Source organism: Microtus ochrogaster, chromosome 5 (genome assembly GCF_000317375.1).
Source record: "Microtus ochrogaster isolate Prairie Vole_2 chromosome 5, MicOch1.0, whole genome shotgun sequence".
In the NCBI taxonomy this organism is placed as follows: domain Eukaryota; kingdom Metazoa; phylum Chordata; class Mammalia; order Rodentia; family Cricetidae; genus Microtus; species Microtus ochrogaster.
Genome location: NC_022012.1, coordinates 40,241,813 through 40,265,198, shown reverse-complemented (window position 1 = coordinate 40,265,198; position 23,386 = coordinate 40,241,813). Strand labels below are relative to the sequence as shown.

General features: G+C 49.1%; 3 protein-coding genes across 6 annotated transcripts in view; all 3 read right to left on the bottom strand.

The window, feature by feature from the left end:
* Bud13 (BUD13 homolog) overlaps nucleotides 1-7,035 on the bottom strand; it is a 20,735-nt gene extending 13,700 nt beyond the window's left edge. For 2 of the 3 annotated variants that reach the window (XM_013346173.2, XM_026779488.1), the window contains exons 1-4: nucleotides 6,893-7,035; nucleotides 3,306-3,396; nucleotides 1,841-1,925; nucleotides 2-331 (exon numbers count right to left, since the gene is read on the bottom strand). In XM_013346173.2, the coding sequence (XP_013201627.1) occupies nucleotides 2-331; nucleotides 1,841-1,925; nucleotides 3,306-3,396; nucleotides 6,893-7,035 (649 nt within the window). The remainder of the gene's footprint in view (nucleotide 1; nucleotides 332-1,840; nucleotides 1,926-3,305; nucleotides 3,397-6,892) is intronic. The other variant, XM_026779489.1, reaches the window with a different exon arrangement.
* A 1,904-nt stretch (nucleotides 7,036-8,939) lies between these two features.
* On the bottom strand, nucleotides 8,940-18,202 carry Zpr1 (ZPR1 zinc finger). The gene is made up of 14 exons (XM_005347260.3): nucleotides 17,988-18,202; nucleotides 17,700-17,861; nucleotides 17,215-17,305; nucleotides 16,626-16,696; nucleotides 15,473-15,559; nucleotides 15,092-15,214; nucleotides 14,687-14,734; nucleotides 14,449-14,515; nucleotides 14,061-14,131; nucleotides 13,183-13,272; nucleotides 12,486-12,596; nucleotides 11,279-11,365; nucleotides 11,055-11,120; nucleotides 8,940-9,449 (listed from the first exon to the last, which is right to left on the bottom strand). Exons 1-14 carry the CDS (start codon nucleotides 18,162-18,164, stop codon nucleotides 9,315-9,317), a joined length of 1,386 nt encoding a protein of 461 aa, XP_005347317.1. The 5' UTR covers nucleotides 18,165-18,202; the 3' UTR covers nucleotides 8,940-9,314.
* A 2,151-nt stretch (nucleotides 18,203-20,353) lies between these two features.
* Apoa5 (apolipoprotein A5) lies at nucleotides 20,354-22,927 on the bottom strand. Of its 2 annotated transcripts, none has more exons than XM_005347259.2 (4): nucleotides 22,714-22,927; nucleotides 22,159-22,215; nucleotides 21,972-22,071; nucleotides 20,354-21,501 (listed from the first exon to the last, which is right to left on the bottom strand). In XM_005347259.2, exons 2-4 carry the CDS (start codon nucleotides 22,196-22,198, stop codon nucleotides 20,550-20,552), a joined length of 1,092 nt encoding a protein of 363 aa, XP_005347316.1. In that variant the 5' UTR covers nucleotides 22,199-22,215; nucleotides 22,714-22,927; the 3' UTR covers nucleotides 20,354-20,549. The 2 variants fall into 2 exon arrangements, with proteins under 2 accessions (XP_005347316.1, XP_013201577.1); XM_013346123.1 differs by lacking the exon at nucleotides 22,714-22,927 and adding an exon at nucleotides 22,449-22,464 and having other exon boundaries at nucleotides 20,550-21,501.
* Nucleotides 22,928-23,386: the final 459 nt, after the last annotated feature.

Here is a 23,386-nt window from a genome sequence, read left to right as displayed (position 1 = left end):
GATCTCCTTGGGGGAGAGGGATCTGGGGTGTCATGACGGGATCTCCTTGGGGGAGAGGGATCTGGGGTATCATGACGGGATCTCCTTGGGGGAGATGGATCTGGGGTGTCATGACGGGCCCTCCTAGGAGAAGATGAATCCGGAGTGTCATGACGAACCCTCCTAGGAGGAGACGGATCTGGTGTATCATAATGGGTCTTCCTGGGAGGAGATGGATCTGGGGTGTCATGACGGGCCCTCCTAGAAGATGGATCTGGGGTGTCATGACGAACCCTCCTAGGAGAAGATGGATCTTGTTCATCATGACGGAAATGCCCATCTTCACTGTGGTCTAAATACAAAAGCAAACAGTCAGATTCCCCACAGAGCGCCGTGCACATCTCACCCAGTTGAAAAACATGGCCCAGAAACACCTATCTCTGAACTACTGGAAAAGCCCATAAGGTCTACCTGGCTCCTGTGCTTAGGGGCAGCAAAGCAGCACTCACAGACCACCTAAAGAGTAACTCCCCTCACTTCCTCCCAAGACCCCAGTGTGCAAAGCACTTAAAGCACGTTCATTCATAGTACTCCTATAGTAAGCAAGGCAGGTGATTGTGTCTAACAGACATGAAAACAGAGGTTCTGGGGATCCCCTAAGGCCACCATTACTCAGAGGAGACATGTCCCCTCCCAATCCAATTCATTTCCAGTGACTCCTGTTGCTATGCAGTCTAGATCATTTACAGGCTTACTCACTCCTTTTTAAAGGCACAGTGACTAAACTTGTACACATCAAATGAAACGTACTAAGTATTTAATCCATGTCACTATGCTCCCCTTTTAAGAGGAGCAATCAGGAAAAAAGAAAAAGAAAAAATCAAACATTAACATATCTACTGTGGAGCAATGCTTTATACAGATTTCTTAACTCTCACAAGCCTGGGAAGCCTGGGCCTCCATGCTCTTCCTGTTACTTATATGGTCCTTCCAAAGTCCTGCTGTTACCAACTGCTCCCTCTTGTGGGCCAGGGAGGAATGAGGCTAAAAGGCTTCTAAACAGTCATGGTCTAACAAGTCAGTCTCTAATGCCCCGTGTCCTCCTCCAGAAGTCCTGACACCTTTTCCCCACAATTGTCATAATCACTGACACAACTGATGGAGAAGGGTCATCTGTCTATGTGTTACTCTCATTGGTTAATAAAGAAACTGCCTTGGCTTCTTGATAGGGCAGGATTTAGATAGGTGGAGTAGACAGAACAGAATGCTGGGAGAAAGAAAGCATAGTTGGTCAGATGCCATGGAGCCAGCCGCCAGGTCAGACATGCTGAATCTTTCCCGGTAAACCATCACCTCGTGGTGCTACACAGATTATTAGAAACGGGTTAATCAATATGTGAGAATTAGCCAATAAGAGGCTAGATATAATGGGCCAGGCAGTGTTCAAAAGAATACAATTTGTGTGTTGTCATGTCAGGGCATAAGCTAGCCAGGCGGCCGGGAGCCGGGTGGGATCACAGCCCACCGTTCCTTCTACACACAATGAAACAAGCAACACATTCCTCTGGAGCAGTGGTTCTCAACTTCCTAACGCTGTGACCTTTAACACAGTTCCTCATGATGTGGTGACCCCAACCATAACATTATTTCACCGCTACTTCCTGTCATTTTGTCACTACTATGATTTGTAAAATAAATATTTATAATGTAATTTGTAATATGAAATAATATAGAAGTAATATGATATAATATCTGATAGGCAACCCCCAAAGGGGTCGAGAATCACTGCTCTAAAGCAAGAAGGTTTACAGGGACCTGCCCTATAGAGCAGACATTTAAAGCATCTGCTGCTGACACTCACCTCCAAGGAGCTTCCATTTGGCACTGGAGCGGAAGGCCTCCATCTGCTTCACCTCTTCTGGACGCTCATCCACAAACTCAGCCACCTGCAGGAATGGGACACTGCAGTAAGAGACTGCACAATCCGGCCAAGGAGCACTCGTCACAAGAACCTCCTAACACACACAGGCCCACTCACCCTGTGGCAGGCATCAGGAAACATGCAGCAGTGCTGTTACTCTTGGCCCGTGAACACTGTCACTCTAGTGACTGCAGGCTCCCTCTGACCAGTCACTCTCCCTCCAGAGATAAAATCACACAAACCTTCTTAGTAATCGTGCTGGCACACAACGGCCATGTGTAAGTGAAAAGCTCATTCCTTCCACATTTTTAGTCTCCACGCACAGTGAGAACACGGCCTTCCTAACCTGCCTATTGCTAATCAAAGACTCGGCCCTTACGAAGCCTTTCCTGTGATTGTCACAATGACAGGTCTTGAATCCAACTAAAGGGAACTACTGGCCATACACCAAATTACAGAACGTTCAGAGACAGCCTCCAATCTTCCTGATCAATGATAAATGACCACTCATAGAATCCTCCCCGATGCAGAACTCACCTTTCAAGTCAGTCCCTGTATTCTGCAACAACAAAAGAACATTCTTGGTTTTACTGAACCCCTATCTGCCCTCAGAGAACTTCTTTTCCTCCGTCTTAACTCTGACCTCTAATCCCTTTCCGACTGAGACCTTAAGCGTGGCTGCAGCTATACAGAGCAGCTGTGCAAGCATGATTCTCCTAGTCAGTTCTTTACCATAATCCTGCCAAGAAAGATCCGAGGCCACCGACCAGCAAACTGTGCCCAGAGAAGGTAAATGACCCTAGGCCAGCCAACCGTCATTCCTCTCTACTACTTCTGCTCCCCAAGTCAACCATCACTCCTCATATAGTCTACTCTGAGCTCTATCCCTGGGCGGTCCTGGAGACCAGGCTGGCCTCCAACTCACTGCCTCCCGAGTGCTGGGATGAAAGGTGTGAGCCCCATCACTGAGCTCAATGCCCTTATTTCTAGAAGCAGGACTCAAAGGACTGCTCTGAAAACTGAATGAGATCCTTTGTGTTCGCTCGGCAGTGTCTGGTACATGGTTGGTACTCAATAAACTAAGTCTACCTAAGTCATCCTTGCATGCAGAGAATTGCTTATGCCTCCCTCTGGTCACCTGACTATCATACCTGTACAGCGCTAGGCTGGAAGATCAAAATTCAAAACCTTCTGCTGAAACTCATTACATTCACACCAGCACACAGTCAAATCACTACTTTGGGATCATTTGTACGAGCATCATAAACAAAAACAGCACCAGACAGCTCTTTGTGTCACCTCTTCCCTTGCTCAGCTTTCCCCTACAGCTTTAGCCCACAATGGGGAGTCAAGGATGAGACACCTGAATCATTTCCAAGTCCCAACAAGACTCCAAGATACATACCACAGGTAAATCTCCATCCTCTTCCTCCTCCTTTTCCGGCTTAGTGGTAGAGATAGCTGCCCAGCCCACATCGTCATCAACAATCCGCATTCTAGATGGGAACAATAAAAGGCTCAAAAAGGCACTCATTCTGGGACACAGGCCTATGTACACTAGCCTATTGGGTTTTTTTACATTTATTTATCATGTGTGTATATGCGATGGTATATTCATGTACCACAGCACACATATGGAAACCAGAGGACAACTGCAGGAGTCGATTCTCTCCCCCCACCATGTGGGTTCAGGGTGTCTGAACTCGGGATGTCACGTTTGCTGGCAAGCACTAAGCCATCTCACTGGCCCCGTATTGGCTTTTAAAGTTCAAAAGTATGGCTCAAGCCGGGCGGTGGTAGCACACGCCTTTAATCCCAGCACTCGGGAGGCAGAGGCAGGTGGATCTCTGTCAGGACAGGCTCCAAAGCTACACAAAGAAACTCCGTCTTGAAAAGAAAATTAAAGTATGGCTCAGTCTTTGTCTATATGGATGGCTACCGTCAAACCACCCCACCACTGTCCATCATTTGTTTGTTTGTTTTTGGAGACAGGGTTTCTCTGTATATAATAGTCCCAGCTGACCCAGAACTCACCCTGGAGACCAACCTGGCCTCAAACTCAGAGATCCACCTGCCTCTGTCTCCCAAATGCTGGGATTAAAGGTGTGTGCCACCTCCTGGTCTATCACTGTCCATCTTGGATTGAGTCAAATTTCTTACTCTATCAGGTTTTACAAATGCAGCCCCTTCCCTCTGCCAGGCCCACTCTCCTCTCCCTTAACCAGGGATCTCATTTTCTTTGGGTTCTGACATTGAATAGTTTTCTTGGATGTATTTTTCTTGTTCATTGTCTCCTATTCCCAAGCTGAAAATCCCTCTATACACTCTTAGAATGTTTTCATTTGTATTTATCAAACAAGTTAAATCAATTTGTTGTATCACTGGTTGTATAAAGCCCACATTCCCGTTAAACTCTAAGTTCCAACAGCCAAGGGCTAGGACATTCTTTTATTTGTTCATCCCCCCCCTCTCGGATACTCTCCCTATGGTTAGGTTCAAACCCTGTTCTCCTGCCCCAGCCTCCCCTGTGCTGGGATTGTTAAGTATCTACCACCATATCCTGCTGACTATGTCAGTCTTGTTCATCAAGGCCTCTTTAACACAACTGTCACAGGATATAGTCAGCCCTCCATACCAATGGGTTCTACAACTGCATATTCAACCTACCACAGACTAAAAATACCCAGGGAAAAGAAAATTACCAGGCCAGGCAGTGGGGGCGCACGACTTTAATCCCAGCACTTGAGAGACAGAGGAATGAGGACCTCAGTGAGTTCAAGGCCAGCCTGGTCTACAAAGTGAGTTCCAGAACAGCCAGGACCGTTACACAGAGAAACCCTATCTCGAAAAACAAAACAAACAAAAACAAAAAAAAGAAAGAAAAGAAAAAGAAAGAAGGAAGGAAGGAAGGAAGGAAAGGAAGGAAAGAAAGAAAAAAAGAAAGAGAAAGAAAGACAGGAAGAAAGAAAGAAAGAAAGAAAGAAAGAAAGAAAGAAAGAAAGAAAGAAAGAAAGAAAGAAAGACAATTACCAATGTATTGAACAGATACAGACTTTCTTTGGTGACAATGCCCTAAACAATGTAACAAGTACTGGTATACCATCTGCCTTAGGGCTCCTACTGCTGTGACAAAACACCTTGACCAAAAGGCAAGTTAAGGAAAGGATTTATGTGGCTTACACTTCAGGATTTCTTTTCATCACTGAAAGAAGTCAAGGACAGGAACTCAAACAGGGCAGGATCCTGGAGGCAGGGGCTGATGCTGAGGCCAAGGAGAGGAGCTGCTTACTGGCCTGCTTCCCATGGCTTGCTCAGCCTGCTTTCTGATAGAACCCAGATCACCAGCCCAGGGATGGCACCACACACCATGGGCTGGGCCCTCCAGCATACATCACTAAAGGAGAAAATGCCTTACAGTCAGATCTCATGGAGGCATTTCCTCTGCTAAGGTTCTTTCCTCTGACGACCTTAGCTTATGCTGAATTGACACAAAACCAGCCAGTACACCATCTAAGCTGCAGTGGGTGTTGAAAGTAAACCAGAGATGATTTAAAGAGGATATGAATAGTTTTCCCGCAAATACCGTATCATTGTGTGGAGGAACTTAAGTACCTGTGGACTTGAGGAACCAGTCCACCAAGTACTGAACGATGACGGCAGCCAATAACGTGATCCACACAGACGAACTATGCTGCAAAGAGGTATTTGAAAAGCCAGGAACACAGGATGCATCTTTAATCACAACAGCCATTTCAGACAAACGATAGTGTTTAGGGTCACTGCTTTAAAGCCTTGGACACAGAGTCTCAGAGAGATGAACTCTCTTGCCCAAGACCACCCAGGCTATAAACATAAATAGCATGGCTGGGATTCAAACTCTGGTGCTGTTACAAAGCTTCAACTTTTTTCTCTGCATGGCATTGCTTCTTCTTATAAGGATGTCAACCCACTGAATTTGGCACCCACCTTAACTGGATATAGGCTCAACAGGTAACACCCCCAAGATTCCATCTCCAAATGATGCCAGGCTCAAGTTCCAAATGAAGATAAGTCTGGGCAAAGGAGGAATTAGTTTACCCACTTCAGTGGGCCACAAAATTTTCTCAGCTGAGATATGGGAATAATACTGTTAGATCACGATGCTGCCCCCATGGAGGGGAGGGGTTTTTATATTCTATCTAGTACCTTCTCTAAACTGCTAAGCTCCTAGCAAGTAGCAGACCCAGGGTGGGTGGAAGAATGGGATTAGCTTCCGGAGTTTCGACCTTGTATCCAAAATAGCACCTTCTTAATAAGCTGCTAAACTTAGGGCAGCTGCGCTAAAGTATGTAGGGAATTTCCTTTGTTCTGTAGGCTGATGTTGGATCCCCTATCCCAAACTTTCCAGGTTCCAGGGGCCAAGTCACTACAGGGTATTTTATCCGAAATCTGTCTCAGTACACCCCACTTCAAACCTTAAAACAATGTCTACTTCATCATCCCAAGGTTCTGAAAGTTATACAGTCGAAGTTTGTGGAAAGAGGCCAAGACACATGAGATGAACTGCACCCATGTTAATTGATACTGTTAGTAGATAAGAGTAACAGGACTTGGATCTTTGATTCCAGATCAATTCCTGATAATTTGAAGCTCCCAGAAACAATTTTTAGACCCTAAAATAAAATTAAAAAAAAAAAAAGCAAGCCCTGGGGCTTTGAATAAGCTCCACTATTCTGGGGCAAGACTTTCCAATCTGTTCGACGGACAATGCAAGGTTACAAAGGCGGGAAAACAGTGAGGAAAGTTCCAGCTAGCCTTAATACATGGAAGGCGCTGCTCAGAGGATGAGGCCTGAGCTGCCAGCAGTGGCGACAAGCTCGCCCCGGAGCAGTGGAGCGGGGCCTGGGCTCCGGCCGGGGTCGGCAGCGCTCGGAGCGCCGCGCGGGCGGGGAGGAGGAAGAGCTGTGACCGAGGAGCAACGGGGCAGCGCGACGTCCCCTGAAGTCCACTCACCCCTTGCCAGCGGTGCCTCCCGGCTTCGGTCGTTTTTTGCGCCTCTTCCGAACGGACTCTGAACCTCCTTCCAGGCCGGCATCTGCCCCAGACAAGTAACGCTTCAGATACTCAGCCTTGGAGACCGGCGGAGCTGCCGCCATGGCAGCGGCGAGGGCGGAGCAACGGCTCGGCGCGGGGGACAAACTTCTACTGGAAACGGATGGGGGTGGAGCCAGGAGCGGAAGCCCTAGGCGTGAGACTGAGAGGTGTAACGACTCCTTTGCAGGGTGTGGGTGGGTGGCTGGGTGGGTGTGTTTGTAAGAGGCCGGTTTTGCTTTCCTGTTAGGACGCACACGTGCAATACCCTCAGCCGGCACTGTCCCAGCCGGAGGCCAAAGCCGACTTAACTAGATCCTGCCCTGATGAAAACTCAGGTCAGACAGAGCACCTGTTTGAATATGGGGCCAGATCATAACTGTACTACTGGGGGCAAGTTATTGAACAGCATTTTAATAATGGATGCTGTGCCAAATGCTTAGAAGTGTCCAGCACAATTCCCGCTATTTTTATTGGTATAAATTATTTTTGGTGGACACTATGCTGGATTAGGCTTCCAAATACCATTTAGAGGGAGTCAAACAAATCCCACTCCCAATACTCTATGAAAAAAATGAATAGGTTTCATCAAATCTTTACAGGTTTGGTATTGTCTCAAGAAAATAGTATAAATTCTTCTCAAAAATGACATCGATTTGATGTCAGTGTGGCAAAAAAAAAAAAAAAAAAAAAAAAAAAAAAAAAAAAAAGCTAAGAAGATTCTGGTACTTCTATAGAGGGTTAAGTGTTCTGTGAATCGTCATTTGACCCCCACAGCTGTTTCTTCTTCCATCTAGCACTGGGGATTGAACCCAGGAACTTTCACATGGTAGGTAGAAGTTCTAGAGCAGAACTCTATCCCCCGACCCTTTCTGAATTGTGAAGACAAGATCTTCCTAAGTTGTCCGGGTTGATCTTGAATTTGTTATCCTCCTGCCTCAGCCTCCCAATTAGGTAGATTACACACTTGCACCACCATGGCCTAGCCTTGGAGAAGTACCGGAGCCCACCCATTTTCACCCTGACAGATTCTGGTTTTTGCCAGCAGAGGCCAGCAACAAGTGGAGCCGTTTGGATTGTTTTGCTCTGTGTAACCAGCCTGCCTCTACCTGATGTGGAGGATAGGTAGGTGATACAGTGGGTACCCAATGTCCTCCTCTAGCTTCATGCACATACATCATTACACACTTGCACACGCACACATTAACGCTCTGAAGTTTAGGAGTCATTTGCTAACCTGATCTTCAGACTCTTAAAACTTCACTCTTGCTGGATGGTGGTGGTGCATGCCTTTAATCCCAGCACTCGGGAGGCAGAGACAGGCGGATCTCTGAGTTCGAGACCAGCCTGGTCTACAAGAGCTAGTTCCAGGACACGCTCCAAAAAAAACCACAGAGAAACCCTGTCTTGAAAAAACCAAAAAAAAAAAAAAAAAAAAAACCTTCACTCTTTCTATGCCCTTCCCTTCCGACTCAACCCTGACGTTCTCTTTCCCTTGTCTAGTATTGTCAGTTCTCCCACTAAACTTTTTTTTTTTTCAAGACAGAGTTTCTCTGTGTAGCCCTTGGCTGTCCTGTTGTCTTGGAACTCACTCCGTGGACCAGGTTGGCCTTGAACTCAGCGCTTTCCTCTATAGGGATTAAAGGTGTACACCACCACATCTGGCTTCCCTGGCTAGACTTTTAAGCTTCATGAAACGGATGGATCCATGCAGGTTCCCGGCTCAGAGTAGACATGGTCTGTTGGAATGAATGAAATGCTGCTTGACTGCCCAGTGACAGTAGACAAAGTTTGAGAAACTTTTTTTAATCCCTCTTCTTTTTTTGAAGACAGAATCTCACTACCTGGCCCAAACTGGCCTCAGTCCTGAGTGCTGGGATTACACGTATAACCCTCCATGGTCAGCTTAGGCAGCTGGATTCTAAGGGCATGGTATTCTGCAAGGACACAGTGACCACAGAGGCAGGTGTTGTTAAAAGCCATCGCTTTAATGTTAGCTTCTTCCCCTGTGCTCCACAGCCCCCCAGAAGCTCCTTCCTGCTAGGCAAGCCCGAAGCCAGCTGGAACTTGTATTTCACATCAGTCTCAGTGCTCGAGGGCAGAGCTGATAGCAAACCCCACGGTGTTCTGAGTTCTCACGCTGACTTAAAACCTCCAAAAGAAGGTCGGGGAGCACAGGAGGGCTGCAGCTCCATCTCCAGCTGCTCATCTCATGCTTAGATCTCTGGCTCAAGCGACATCCTCCTCACCAGGGGCAAGGGCTTGGACGTTCATCGTTTTTCAACAGTCATAAATAAGTCTGTGGAGCTGGTGGCATCGAAGATGGCCTGAGAGCTGTGTGCTGCTACCGCTGTGGGGCCAGGCCTGCTTCATAGCCCTCTGTCTTCATGTCATTGAGCCCAAGCTCCTCATTTTGGTCAAAGGTACGCGTGTACCGCTCTACCTTCATCTCCGGATCATCTTCAGGGGCATACACATTCTGCAAGGCCAAGGGCAGACAATTAGTGCCCTATATCCCACCATCTGCTCCCACAGCTGCAACTGTCTCTCAGTTTTCTAAGAACTCCATGGGATTTGGAGGGCTTTTAGTGCCCATAGCCACATAGTGTGTCTGTGAGCATGCATGCACATGCACACATACACACATACACACACACACACACACACACACATGCACACATACACACACACACACACACACACACACACACACACACACACACAGGGGTGCTAGTTATCAAACCCTCTATACATTGGTATATAAGAGTTCAATGACCTATATCCTCAGTTCTAAGAATTTTTATATACGGCCTTCTTATAAAAAAATCGTAGCCACAGCTGGTGATTGTGTGTAATGCCAGTACTCTGGAGCCCAAGACAGGAAGATTACAAGTTTAAAGCCAGCCACGATACATAACAAGGTCTTGTTTCAAAAAGAAAAGAGGAACCGGGCGGTGGTGGCGCACGCCTTTAATCCCAGCACTTGGGAGACAGAGGCAGGCGGATCTCTGTGAGTTCAAGACCAGCCTGGTCTACAAGAGCTAGTTCCAGGACAGGTTCCAAAACCACAGAGAAACCCTGTCTTGAAAAACCAAAAAGAAAAAAAAGAAAAAGAGGGTAGGAGAAAGAAAAGGAAGGAAGGAAGGAAGGAAGGAAGGAAGGAAGGAAGGAAGGAAGGAAGGAAGGAGAGAAAAAAGAAAGAGAGGGGGTTAAGGGAGGAGGGACTGATTACAGCAAAGGTCTTGATAATATAAGTAACTCAGGCCAGTTTTGCCAGCCCCATCAGTATTCATTAATGTTAAAGTAAGGATGAGGCACTAGGTTCAAACACCACAATAAGAACAAAATATTGTTATAGTTTTATCAACTAACAGATGCAAGCCCAATCAGCCTAGCAACTCCCAACATCCCCACCCTGAACTATAGACACTACTCTATTGCTCCTTACACAGTCAGAGATGCAGGACAGAAACCTCAAAGCTGAGGACAAGAGTAGAAGAAAGAAGAGATCTTACTTTCTGGCTCACTTTTAAACCTGGGGTTTTGAGCAAGCTAGCTGGGTAGGCACACGCTTGCTTTTTAAAAAATGATTTATTTACTTTTATTTTTTCCTGTGGATTCTTGTTATGTCTGTGTGAGGATATCAGATTCCCTGGAACTAGAGTTACAGACAGTCGTGAGTTGTTATGTGTATGCTGGGAATTGAACTCTGGTCCTCTGGAAGAGCAGCCAGAGCTTTGAACAGCTGAGCCGTCTCTCTAGTCCTAGGCACTTACTCTTGATTCTTTTTTCACTTTTTTTTTTTTTTTTTAATCTTGAGACAGGCTTACTAAATTGCACAGGCTGGTCTTGAACTTGCAATCTTTATGGCCTCCTGAGCAGCTCAGATTACAGACCTGCAGTAGGTCTGGCTTATTTACCTTTAATTGCACACACGTGAAATCCTCCCACCTTCCCTTTTCTTCCTGTCTTCCAAGACCTGCCCAAAGTCCCAGTTAAAGCAGTTCACTCAGAAGTCAGTCTTTATCAAGGGCTATCATGCATAGTCTATGAAGATTAGAACACTCAGGAAAGCCTACTGTACCTGTAGGTAACTGTTTCCTGCTGGATCGTTCATAACAAAGTGGGCTTTCAGCTTGCCCTCGATGATCTACAGGAGAGAGGACATAGCAGGTAACTCTCACATTGATCCCGGAAAGAAGAGGCTATGATCGCCAGACAAGAGCCAACGCAATTTACAGGTGTGGCTCCCAAAAGTTTAAAGAACAGGGAAACTAGGATTTATGAAAACGGTCCATGTCCTCTTACCTGGTCCAACTTCTGACTAAACTCCCGCAGTTTCTCTGACTGGTCAGGATTCGAGCTGTCACCCAGTGTGAATGGGTTCTTGGTTACCTGTAGCACGTGACAGTTGAGTTACTACGACACCAACTGTATTGGTTACTGGGCTCAAGCACACAGCAGGTGTGCAGAGCAGTAGTTGCCCAGTCAGAGAAGGCTGGTCTCCACTTCCCACACGGCTTGTTGACTTAGGTGAGGGAGGCAGGCGGCAGAGACTAGGACAGGGAAGGGTGTCTACGAGACTGCTTTGCCAAGAAGGTAACCAGCTAGCTGGGCGGTGGTGGCGCACGACTTTAATCCCAGCACTCAGGAGGCCAAGACAGATGGATCTCTGTGAGTTTAAGGCCAGCCTGGTCTACCAAGTGAGTTCTAGGACAGGCTCCAAAGCTATAGAGAACCCCTGTTTCAATATGTGATGAACTCTCTGTAAGAGTTCTTACAATATCTAATCCTAGTCTGGAAAAGAAAGCAAAGTACAATTTACAAAGAGAAGCCAGGCATGGCTACACATGAGCCTGCAATCCCAGCACACGGAAGGCAGAGGTAGGACAGTGATCTCAGGGCTAGCCCCAACTACACGGCAAAACCATCTCTAAAATAAATAGAGTGAGCAAACATATAAGATCTACTGTAGTTATGCACTACTGCTTAGGAAATGCTGACAGCAAGAGTCCGCACATGTTCACCAGATTCATTGTTTCCTCAATTTTCTATCTGTGTTGAACACAGTGGATTCACTACATAGGCTAAACCATCACATACACATACGCTATGGAGTTTAGATGCCAAAGACCCTCCTTCTACTATATTGCAATGAGATAATGACTTACTCAAGATCACAAAATAACTATATTACTTCACGGTTAGTCTTGAGGATTTCCATTCAAAATTTCCTATAACTAACTTCTCTTCATAATCAATACTTAAGTCTCTCAAACCAGCTTTAAGACAAAACAAAACAAACAAAAAAACCTTAGTTATAAGCAATAAAATACGATTATTTTTTGTAGAGGGCACTTGCGATGGGGGCTTCAGGTCGGCCTCAAATCCTCCGTCTTTCTGCCCCAGCTTCTAGAGTGCTGGAACCATAGGCACCATGTCACCTGACGGAACTAGGACAGCCCTTCCCCAGCCCAACTGCTCATAGGAGCTGTATACCACACTCCAGACTCACCAGTTCTCGGATGTCTTTCAGAAGCCCTTCCAGAGTGGTGAACTTTCCCCCAAGGACTGCCATTCCCAGTTCAAACTCCAGCTCCGGGATTTCCACACTGCACGTCTCAGACTGTAAGACAATGGTCAAATGAAGGTTTAAATGGGAGGAAAGCAGCAGAGCATCATACAGGAGGCCTTGTCTACTATTCCAGAGGCTCCAGGTTCAATCTATAGTACCAAACAGATGAACAGGTATTCAGAGAGACAAAATGATTTAAACCAGAGCAAAGAGCCAACCAGAGGCCTCCTGACAAATGAATAAACCAGCGACAGTCTGAGGACAAGGTCACTATGCTAGTTTTCCCTGACTACCTAGCTAAAAGCCAGGGACTCACTCCCCATCTGAACCAACATGAACCTGGCATAATAAATTGAAACTCCAAATCACAGCTACAAGCTACCATTAGGGTACAAGCTATCATTAGGGACGGAGAAGAGCCCACACAGTCAATGGAAACTAAAAAGCAACCAAGTCATTGCTCAGAAAGATTACAGGCCACCTGCGGGGTCTGTAACCCCAATCATGGAGAAGCCCTACTCGGGGTCACTCCAGCCCAGGGGACTATAGACTTCCTTGTGTTCTCGAACACTAAAATGATAACTTCCTCTAGACAGAAGCAGCTATAGGAGCAGCTGTTTTCCAAGCAGGCTGTTACCTTGAGGAGGTCTCTGGTCATATCTGAGGGGTCTGTGATGTGGAAGGTGATCTTGGTACCCAAGGGCTCTACCGCTCCTCCAGACTTCACCTGCAGGAAGGATGGTCAGGAACAGCACCAGGGAAGACCCCGTCACCAGTGCCAGGAAGACTTCAGCTCTATGTAGGCACAGACTAACACTTGCCAACGATAGCCTTCTAACTCAGCAAGGGCAGCAGGGACCAAAACCAAAACACCAAGAGTCGGTGGCAACACTGTGCCCAGCCATGGTAGCTTGCCAAATTTAGCCCAAATAGCCAAGCACCCTGAATGCACCTTTAAAAATAAAAACCCTGACTATTAGGCACTGAAAGAGACTTCTAAGTTGAAAGAGACTCCAGTCCCCATCTCTGCAGTCAATGCAATAGATGGAAGAATTTACTCAGGGGCTGGGATGTAGGTTGACAGTACACTTGCCTAGAATGTACCAGGCCCCAGGTTTACTGTCCACCGCTCCCCACCCCAGTAAGTTTAATCAGCTTATGTTTGATATACTTGGGGAAGGAGGGTTACAACCAACCCTCCACAGCAATCAAATCAATTCCAGACAGTTCTCTTGAGTTCTTCACTAAGAGTTACAATCTGCCTAACTCCCAGCCCTGAGTGGTCAAAGCTTCTTCTACAAGGTCACCTCATCATCCATCTTGCAATCTATGCTACTTCCAACTTTTCCTCTCTAGGCTAATTCTCAGCTCCTTCAAGGGCTCCTCCCCCACACTAAGTCCCCAGAAGCCCAACTACCCACGCCCATCCTGAAGTACATCTAGAAAGCAGGCAAGTAACTGCAAAGGCACTGCCCTTGTGCCCAATCTTCCTCCCCAGCAATGGAGCCCACCCACCTCATTAGTCCGATGCCCACAGTTCTCGCAGTTGGTGGCCATGATAATAACCTCTTTAAAGTGGGGGATTTCTGGAAGACGGAGTTAAAGAAGTCTATCTGCTTCCTGGAGAATAAGACAGCCCCACCCACCCAGAAAAAGAAAAGCCAAATCCCTCACAAGCAGATGTTGGACCACACTAGACAACCTAACTCCAGGTCCCGTGTTTACAAATATTTAAAGACATGGCATAGGCCACACACACAAGTCAAGGTATGTAGTTTCATCAAAGGGCCCTCCTCACCAAAGAGGATAAAGCATTGGCTTTCCCTGAAGGGAAGGCTCCCATCTTTAATATAATGTTCGTGCCTGAGTCAGCTGAAGAGCAACCCAACTGCTTAAAAGATACGGACTAGCTTCATGTTGGTCTGAGCTGGGGCATTGCACTCTGGGCAGTTGGTGTTGAACTGGAGCACCTGGAACACAATATGGGACACAGGTTGAGCACTCCCACCCATGGAAGCTAAAGATATTCAGCTGATATGCTGGAGGTCACCCATATTAGTTGTGACAATGAAAGACACTGGATTCCATGAGACTCAGCCCACAAATCCGCTATGTCTTCAAAAGGAGCCAACACAACTCACTTCATTTCTGAGATCTTCCTCTTCTGACTTCTCTTCTGGTGCTTCTGCCTAAAAGAACAGAAGCACAAACCACAAGCTGACAGGTAGACCTCAGCATTCCAACACCCTGCCCTGCTCAGAGAGGGAGAGAATGCCTTTGTTCCCTATAAGGCGCCAACTCACAGGACGGAGAAATCCCTCAATCAAAGGAAGGACAGGACTCAAGACAGAGTCCCATGACTGCTACCTGACTCATGAAGGTCACCACAAATCCTAACTGAGCTTGATGAGAGGCACAAGTGAACTCAGATAGGGTGCCGCCAGGTAGTGTTGGTGACAATAGCAAAGTACATTTGTAGTGACTTCAAGCAACCCAGAACGCAGGCTAACCCCCGAGCATTCCTCTGACTCCTTCAGTCCACTTACTTGGAGCCCCAGCATCTCGGCTTGCTGTGGGGTTCGGTTGTAGTGTGTGATCACCAAGGCATCATCTTTCTGGGGAGCATGTGGGTTTTCTACAAAGCTGTTTCCCGAGGGATCATCAATGATCTAATAGACAGGCGAGGAGAGAGTAAAACAAACCATGCATAATCTCCATCCACCACCAGACCACAGCAGACAAAATCATAGTCAGTTTTCTGTTGCTCTGTATTTGAGGCTGGGCTTCAGTATAGCCCCGCCTGGCCAAGAACTTGCTATGGAGTCAAGGAGGACCCTGAACTCTTGGAGTTGGAGGGATAAATCAGTGTCCATGGCCTCGCCCTTCCCTCCTTATACTGAAAACAACCGCAATCACTCAATACTTACCAGAGTGAACGGGGAAGCCAGCCTCTTTAGGTCCTTCAGTTTGCCGATGAACTCATCAATTCTTTCAGCTATGGTGTGTTCCATCGCCTACCACAAACAGATGAGAACACCAGACTGGTAGTGCACCTCATGCCCAACCCTCTCACACCTGTATCGCGTGCACTGACGTCAACCTTAGAGTGGGAGCATGGGACCCACACTTCACAGTGGGCTACAGCAGCAAATCTGAGGTTTATAAACAGTGCTGGGGCAGGAGGTAGGGCTTATTTTCCTACTTATTCAACCATTTAGCTGTAACTCCACTCCATGGGGATTCATTGCTTCTGGCCTACAAAGGCATCTGCCATCATATATACATACCCACACACAGGCACAGAGCACACAGTTAAAAATACATTCCTTAAAATTCAAAATCTTGTCATGCCTCTCTAGTCAGTTAGGGAGACAGATGACTACATGAGCAATTACATTATTTCTGTAATAACAAATATAGATATAAAATACCCAGGAGGCTATAGATAACTGAAAAGCTTCTCCAAGGTAATGTTACATTGTCTAAGGGGAACCCGAATATACATGGGGGAGAGACAGAGAGAAACAGCACTTTTACGTGCTTTGTCAGAAAGTTCCCCAACATTTGATCAGACACAGTTTGTAACACGAATAATAAAAACCCAGAGGCAGATATTAGGGTTCAACCTGAAAACCAGAAAAACAAAGCAGTCAAGCCACAAGAGAAGTCTGGTCTCTACCAAGGCTGGACAACTACAAAACTAAAATAAACAGCCTCTCTCCCCTCTCATTTTATACTCCCTCTAGTGCTGGGATTAAAGGGGTGACTCCCTCTAGTGCTGGGATTAAAGGTGTGAGTACCACCACCTGCACTTATCATTGATCTTGCGCAGCCCAGGGTGGTCTTGAACTCACAGAGATCCATCTGACTCTTCCTCCCAAATCCTGGGATTAAAGATGCGTGCCACCATTACCTGACCTCTAGTGGCTTTAGTTTTGCCTCTGCTCTTCAGGCAAGATTTATTTATCAAAATACAAATAATATACCGCTCCAACAGTTCAGATACACAGAAGAGGCTGACTCTATTTTAACACGAACGATAATTCCTTGCTGCTGCAATTTGAGAAAACCCCTGCTCACCCGTCGTGTGGGCTGGTCCTGCTCCAGGCCAGAGATGGCACGGCTGATCAATCCTTCAACGGTGGTCAGAGCTTGTGAACGAAGTGCAAGACAAGTGAGTGCTAGCTTGTTATCCCATGACCCTTCGCGCTTTACCTCAACCCTGCAGGCCTTGCTTCTCTCATCTGTCAAGTTATAAAATAAGTGCACTACGGTCTGTCTTCCTCGGACTCCCAACCACCCTTACTCTCAAGTGATTTTCTTTTCTTTTCTTTTTTTTGGTTTTTCGAGACGGGGTTTCTCTGTGGCTTTGGAGCCTGTCCTGGAACTAGCTCTGTAGACTAGGCTGGTCTCGAACTCACAGAGATCCACCTGCCTCTGCCTCCCAAGTGCTGGGATTAAAGGCGTGCGCCACCATCGCCCGGCTTACTCTCAAGTGATTTTGCCATAATTTTCTACTCACATTAAAGCACGAACGGCCAAAAATCCACTATGATTGCACGGCCAAACACAAGGCACTAGGCCTGACCTGGCAACCAGGCTTTGCAAGAGAAAAAAGTAACATTTCAGGAACGTGTGAACAGCTTACATACCCCTTCTCAAGACTCACCTCCCTTCTGGCTGAAGGCTGGAATTTCAAAATCCAGTTCCGGGATCCGTGTGGTGGCAGAGTCTGTCTTCACCACTTCTCTGTTCATGTCCTGGACAGAAAGGAAAAACGTTCTAGCAAGAGAGATCAGCAATGTGGCTTCTCTGGGAAGCAACCAGCCCATCTTCTCTATCAGACGCCAGCCTAGATGTTGCTTCTCTCTCCCTTCCATTCAGAAACGTCCAAACTACTTCAGGACAGGAATGTTGCCAGAATGCCCATAAAGTCCTGCCCACTCACTCACTCCATCACAAAATTCAAAGCACTTTAACCACAGGACCGCCGAGTACAGGGCAGCACCACCAATACCACAGTCAAAGGGGGATACTCAAGGCTTGGCCACAGGGATTTACTGAAGGTGCAGTGACCCGGACCGGAGCTGTTGATTCTGGCCTTCAAAGCTCTCTCTGAAACCGTGGATAGTACCTCCTCTGGGCTATACCCACCTCTTGGCCCCTAACGGTCAAAGTGTATCGCACTCCCTGGTCCTGGATCCTGCCTGCTGACTGGATCTCCGTGTTGTTCCAACCGCAGTGCTCGCAGAAAAAGGAGCTCACGATTATTTCTCTAAAGAAGGGGATCTTGGTGAGCAGAAGGCGCGTCGTGCCCTGAGAAAGCAGAAGCAGCGAGGGAAAGAATGAGTGAAACTCGTCTGTCCTCCCTATACGCCTGGACAGACTCTGGGTGCCCGCCTGGGTAGTCCCCCGGCCCCAGACTCCGCGCCCCTGACTCACGTTACGGTAACAGTTCATGCACAGCGACTCGATCTCGGTGGGCTGCTGCTCCTCGTCCTCGGCGCTGAGGGGCCGGAACAAGGGCCCCGTGGCTGGCGATCCGGCCGCGGAGGGCGAGGGCCCAACTGCAGCCCCCGGCCCCGGTGGACCGGGCTGCACAGCCCCGCTGGCGGACATCACCCCACACGCTTCTCAGGAAGCAGCTTCCGGCTTCCGGCGCCCGCGTGACCTCACTTCCTTCAGCTACTGCCTAAAGTTCCCGCCCCTTCTTAAAGAGGCCACGGATCCTGCTCCTACCAAGTCAGTATCTGACTTCCGGTTCCTGGATCACGCGGACTGCACTTCCGTAGCCAGACTGGAATACCGGAACTCGCATTCTAGTCAGTGTCTGGCTCCTTGATTGTGCCTCCACCACACACGGAGCCTAACCGTTGGTCCCCAAGTCTATGTAAAAATGCCTGACGACAGGGGAATCCCCTTGGCTGTGCCCTCCAAACTCTGCTTGCTTCATGATGAGCCAGACCTTGCTTGGGTTCCCTCTCTAGGGCTCAGCTTCTTCTCCCCTCTTTCCCTCCCTGTTTCCCCAGCTCCCTATTTCTGTCCTCATAAGCACCGCCCTGATCTTACTCCCCCTCTCCCCCACTTCACTCACCCGTTTCTTTCTCCCCGTTTCCTAACATCACCCTGCTTTATCGGTTTCTTTCAAGTTTTCTTTCTAGCACTTACTCTCCACCTCATGGACCCAGTTCCGTGGCTGAAACTGACTACGTTTACAATATGAGGGATGATAAGTGTGTGATCGCGTGGAGCCCAGCTCCACATAGAGTCTGTGGTGGCAGGGTATGGAGAATCCTGGGCAGGGCAGGCTGAGGCAGGCTGAGCAGGGAGGACAGGGTGCTGGACAGAAGTATAGAAAGACAGCTGCTTTTATGCTTGCCTATTTCTCCCACCTCATCCAGTTTCATTGGTCCCAGGCGATCTTTGCTGAGTGCGTGTACGAAGGAGGGGAGTTAGGAGTTTGGGGTTCTCCAAGCACTGTTAACCTCAGCACTTGGAGCGGGGGGGGGGGGGGGCAGGGGCAGGCAGATGTCTATGAATTTGAGGCTAAGCTGATCTACATGGTGCGATCTTGTCTCAGAGACGGGGTGGGGAAAGTTAGTGTACGGATCCCAAGAGGGTCAAAAATCCATAGGGAATCCAGAACACCAGGAGCAAGGGTGACAGGATCCCTCAGTGATTGCAGGTTATAAGGGCATGTTTGTCCAGTGACGGGCTGTATTCCACGCACGCTCTCCTATGATGAGTAGGGTGTGGAACAAGACTGGTGCAGAACCAGGGTCAAACCTGCCTCACTCCCCACATGTGACAGCTGTGGTTGAGCCAAGGGTCCTGTGGCAGAACTCACCCAGGTTGGACCCCTCTGACATACCAGGAACGGAAAAGGGACAATGAGAAAGAGCGAGCAAAGAGCTAAGAGTGGAGGGTGGGCGTGTTCTGGGGCAGTGGGAAGGCAATTGCTCTCGGACACAGTCCAATGAGAGTCACACCAGGCCAACAAACTTCCTCCATCACGAGCATCTATTTCATTTCAACAAAAGATGTCAGTTTCACCCCGAGAGTCAGGATGTGGAGATGGAAGATGGGAGGGGGCATACAGCATGCTCCCTAGGGGGTTTTAGAAGTATTGGCTGTGTGGAGGGCTCAGTCCCTTTATGGGTGCGGAGTTACATAAGGAAATAGGGGCTCTGCCCCGTTGCATCACTGATCCACCGGCAGCACTTCTAGTGGGATCTGCACACACCATAATATGCTCTCTCTATCACTTCCGGGGAGGCTCCAGCTGGTGCGGACAAAGGCACTGAGCCCCTCGCGCAGCTGGTCCAGGTTGCGCTGGATACTGGTGTGCAGGTCCTTTGCCTTGAGTGTGAGTTTGTGGGACAGGCTCTGCACACAGCGGCTGAGTCGCACAGGGCTGGCAGCCGCGTGAGGAGCGACACTGCGGTGCAGCTCCTGCACATGGTGCCCAATGCCGGTCACCAAGCGCTCTATCACTTCTCCTCCTGCTCTCTTCCAACAGAAGCTCTCATGGCAGCCCTGGGAAGACAAGAGCTCCTCTCTGTGGGCCAGCTCTAACAGTGCCCATCGGGCAGCCAGAAGTAATAGGAGCCAAACTCCAGGTTATAGAGGCACAGGCTTCCAGCACTGTCATGTATCAGCTTGCAGACAGGCTCCCATGTGCGCACACGCGCGTGCGCACACACACACACACACACACACACACACACACACACACAAACAATCTTCCTCACCCTTCACCCCAAATGTTGCAACTCGTGTGGCTTCCCAAATGAGCACCAGAAGCTGGGTTTGCGAAACCTGGCGAGTGTAATGCACCTGAGTGGGGGAGCTGAGAAAGCTGGATAGGTTTGGGCAGCACCATTTGGTGGCCTCACCTATGCTGTGCAGAACCCTCCACCCTCTGAACAACAGACCATGCTAGAGGCTCAGGATCCAAGGATCCCCAGACAGAAAGCTGGGGAATGAACCTGAGCCAAGAGATCCTCAGGGCTCTCCCAGCTGGCTATGGCCTTGGTCGTGAAGGCTATAGCTAATATCTTCCCACAGGTCATCCAGTCGGCTCTGCAGTCTGTTCAGGGCCTTGTCCTTGTCCGGGTGTTCCAACTCAGGAGCGAAGGCGCTGTGGCCAGGCGGGGGTGGTGCTAGCTGCTGCTGAACTTCCTCTGTCTCCTGGTCAATGGCCCGAGTGAATGCAGCGATCTGTAGGAAGGTGTCATGTCGAAAAGCCTGGAGTCTCTGGCGGACCTCCTCAGAGAGTGCCTGGGGGTCCGGGGAGGCTCCAGCCTCGGCCCCATCTGCGCTGGTGCGGACAAAGGCACTGAGCCCCTCGCGCAGCTGGTCCAGGTTGCGCTGGATACTGGTGTGCAGGTCCTTTGCCTTGAGTGTGAGTTTGTGGGACAGGCTCTGCACACAGCGGCTGAGTCGCGCAGGGCTGGCAGCCGCGTGAGGAGCGACACTGCGGTGCAGCTCCTGCACATGGTGCCCAATGCCGGTCACCAAGCGCTCGGCATAAGGGTGGAAGAGTTTTTTGACCCGGTCTGTGTGATGCAGCACCTGACTTTGCATTTTCTGCAGCAGGCTCAGCGCCTCTTCCACGCCCCCCAGCAGCTGGGCCTTGGTATCTTCTCCCACCAGACGCAACTGTTCTTGCAGCTCCTGCACACTCAGGCCCACCTGCTCCATCAGCTCCACCGTGTAGGGCTTCAGCTGCTGCCTCAAGCCCTCCAAGTTCCAGCCTACCTGCTGGTGCTTTACAGCCATGTAGGGTCCCAGGCGAGCTCCCACCTCCCCCAGCTCCTGCTGAAGCTGCTTCCTCATGCCTTCTGGATCCTGTGCCAGTGGGTGAGGCTCCTTCCCCTGCCCACTTGAGGGGCTCAGCTTTCCTAGGAAGTTGTTCATATTGTAGAGGTCTTGCTCCAAGCTATTTTTCGTGCTCCTGGAGGAGAAAGGTAGAGAACCAGGCCATTAGACTGTTAACCCTGAACATCCTCCTTGCCCCAGAGCCATGGACCAGCAATATTTTGTAGACACCAGGACAGGAGGAATGACACAGAGAGTCAGGGTCTTTAGTCCTAATCCCAGCCAAGTACATCCTCTCGTAACACGATGCTGTGTGGACAATTCAATTCAATCCTACAGCACCATCCAAGAAGACATCACAGACATGTCCAGAGACACACCATCCTGTCATTCTATGACCTGCTAATCTCAGGTGCCATACCTCAATGGGAAAGAGGCAGCAGGGCAGGAGACACTTGGGCAGAGGGTGACCAACATGGCTAAGCCATGCTTGCCAGTTGAAGCATGACTGGTTCCCTCCGCTTCCATATGAACCACAGAGCTGAAGAACCATTCCCCAACACGGCTGTGTGGGACCCTCACCACACCCGAGTCCTGATCACTCACTCCCGTGCCACCTTCTGCTGCTGGCCCATCATGCCTTTGTCCCCGCTGCTCTGTCTGAAGTGGTCCAAGAAATCCTTCCGTGCCTGAGAAGCTGCAAACACTGCAGAGAAGCATGAGATGGTTAAAAGCTGGGTCCCCAGTTCAACCTCCATCCCAACCCCACCCTGAAGTCAGACAGAAGACCTACCTGAGAGGAGGGCCAGGACCCAAGTGAAGACTGCAGCCATGCTTACCACGATGTGCTCTGAAAAGGAAGGTAGGCGGAAGCTCGATCAGGAGAAGGGGCAAAGGAAGGGACTAGATCTTGAAACCCTGCTCTAGGGGCTAGCTGCTCCACATCCCAATAACCCTTCTCTCATGTATAGGTAACATCATGTAGAAGGCTCCAGAGACCTTAACTAGGTACTTGGGGCATGGGGTTGGCATTGGGATGGGAGAGATGTCTTCCTCAGACAACAGCAGCAGGTTGTTCCTTACCTCAGTCACAAAGTAGGGATCCTGGAACTCAGGCTGCACTACAGGGATTGCCCACCTTGGGGTAATCTAGCTCCCTTGTGTGTTTGTCTTCCTGCCTTTAAGCCCACTTTGTGGCTAAGAAACTGGCATACCCAAGATGCAGGAGGCAGGTAGTCTGTTAGCCCATACCAGCAGCTCCTCCCTACAATGGCAGCCACCCCCCCACCATCCCCACCACCCCCACCATCCCCACCACCCCCACTATGCCTCTGCCATGCAGGCTTACCTGCTCAGTTCTGGGCACAGAAAGCAGACATTCTGTTTTATACTCCAGGAGTCTGGGACTCTGACAGCAATTGCTCTGAGCAAACACCACGTGGAGGTTCAAAGAAGGATGACCCCAGTTGGCTCTGAGCATCCCCTCTCTCCTTTTCCCGGTGCTCTGAGTGCTAATAAGCTTCCCAGCCTCAGGACACTGCCCAGTAGGGAAGTGGCTTCCTGGAGCCTTTACTAAGAGTGGACAGAACTTACCCCCCAAATCGTGTGACCTCCAGCCTCCCCACTTGCTTGTTGACCTGCCTGCCAATAGGCACCACTTGTTTGTCTACTGAGGGCCCTGCTCTTACTCAACTACCCAGGGCACTCTGCCCTAGCCAGCCAGGCAAAGGAATAGTATCCAGGACTGGCTAGAACCAGGGCAGACTTGATCTGCTCCACCATGGCCACTGCGGCAGCCTGAGAAGAGCCAGCATTTACAGGGCTACAGACCCTCCTGTCTCTCTGTGTGAGAAATAACCCTGCATTGAGCAGGAGGAGCCAGGTCCAGTTGAAGGAGGGTGGGTGGGCTGCATCTGAGATTCCGGGCCTCAGGGGGTCAGACAGGAAGGATTCTCCTCACTCACAGGGAAGGCTGGACTCCACCACTCTGGGCTTCTAAGAAGGGGAAGCCTGGAAGCCCA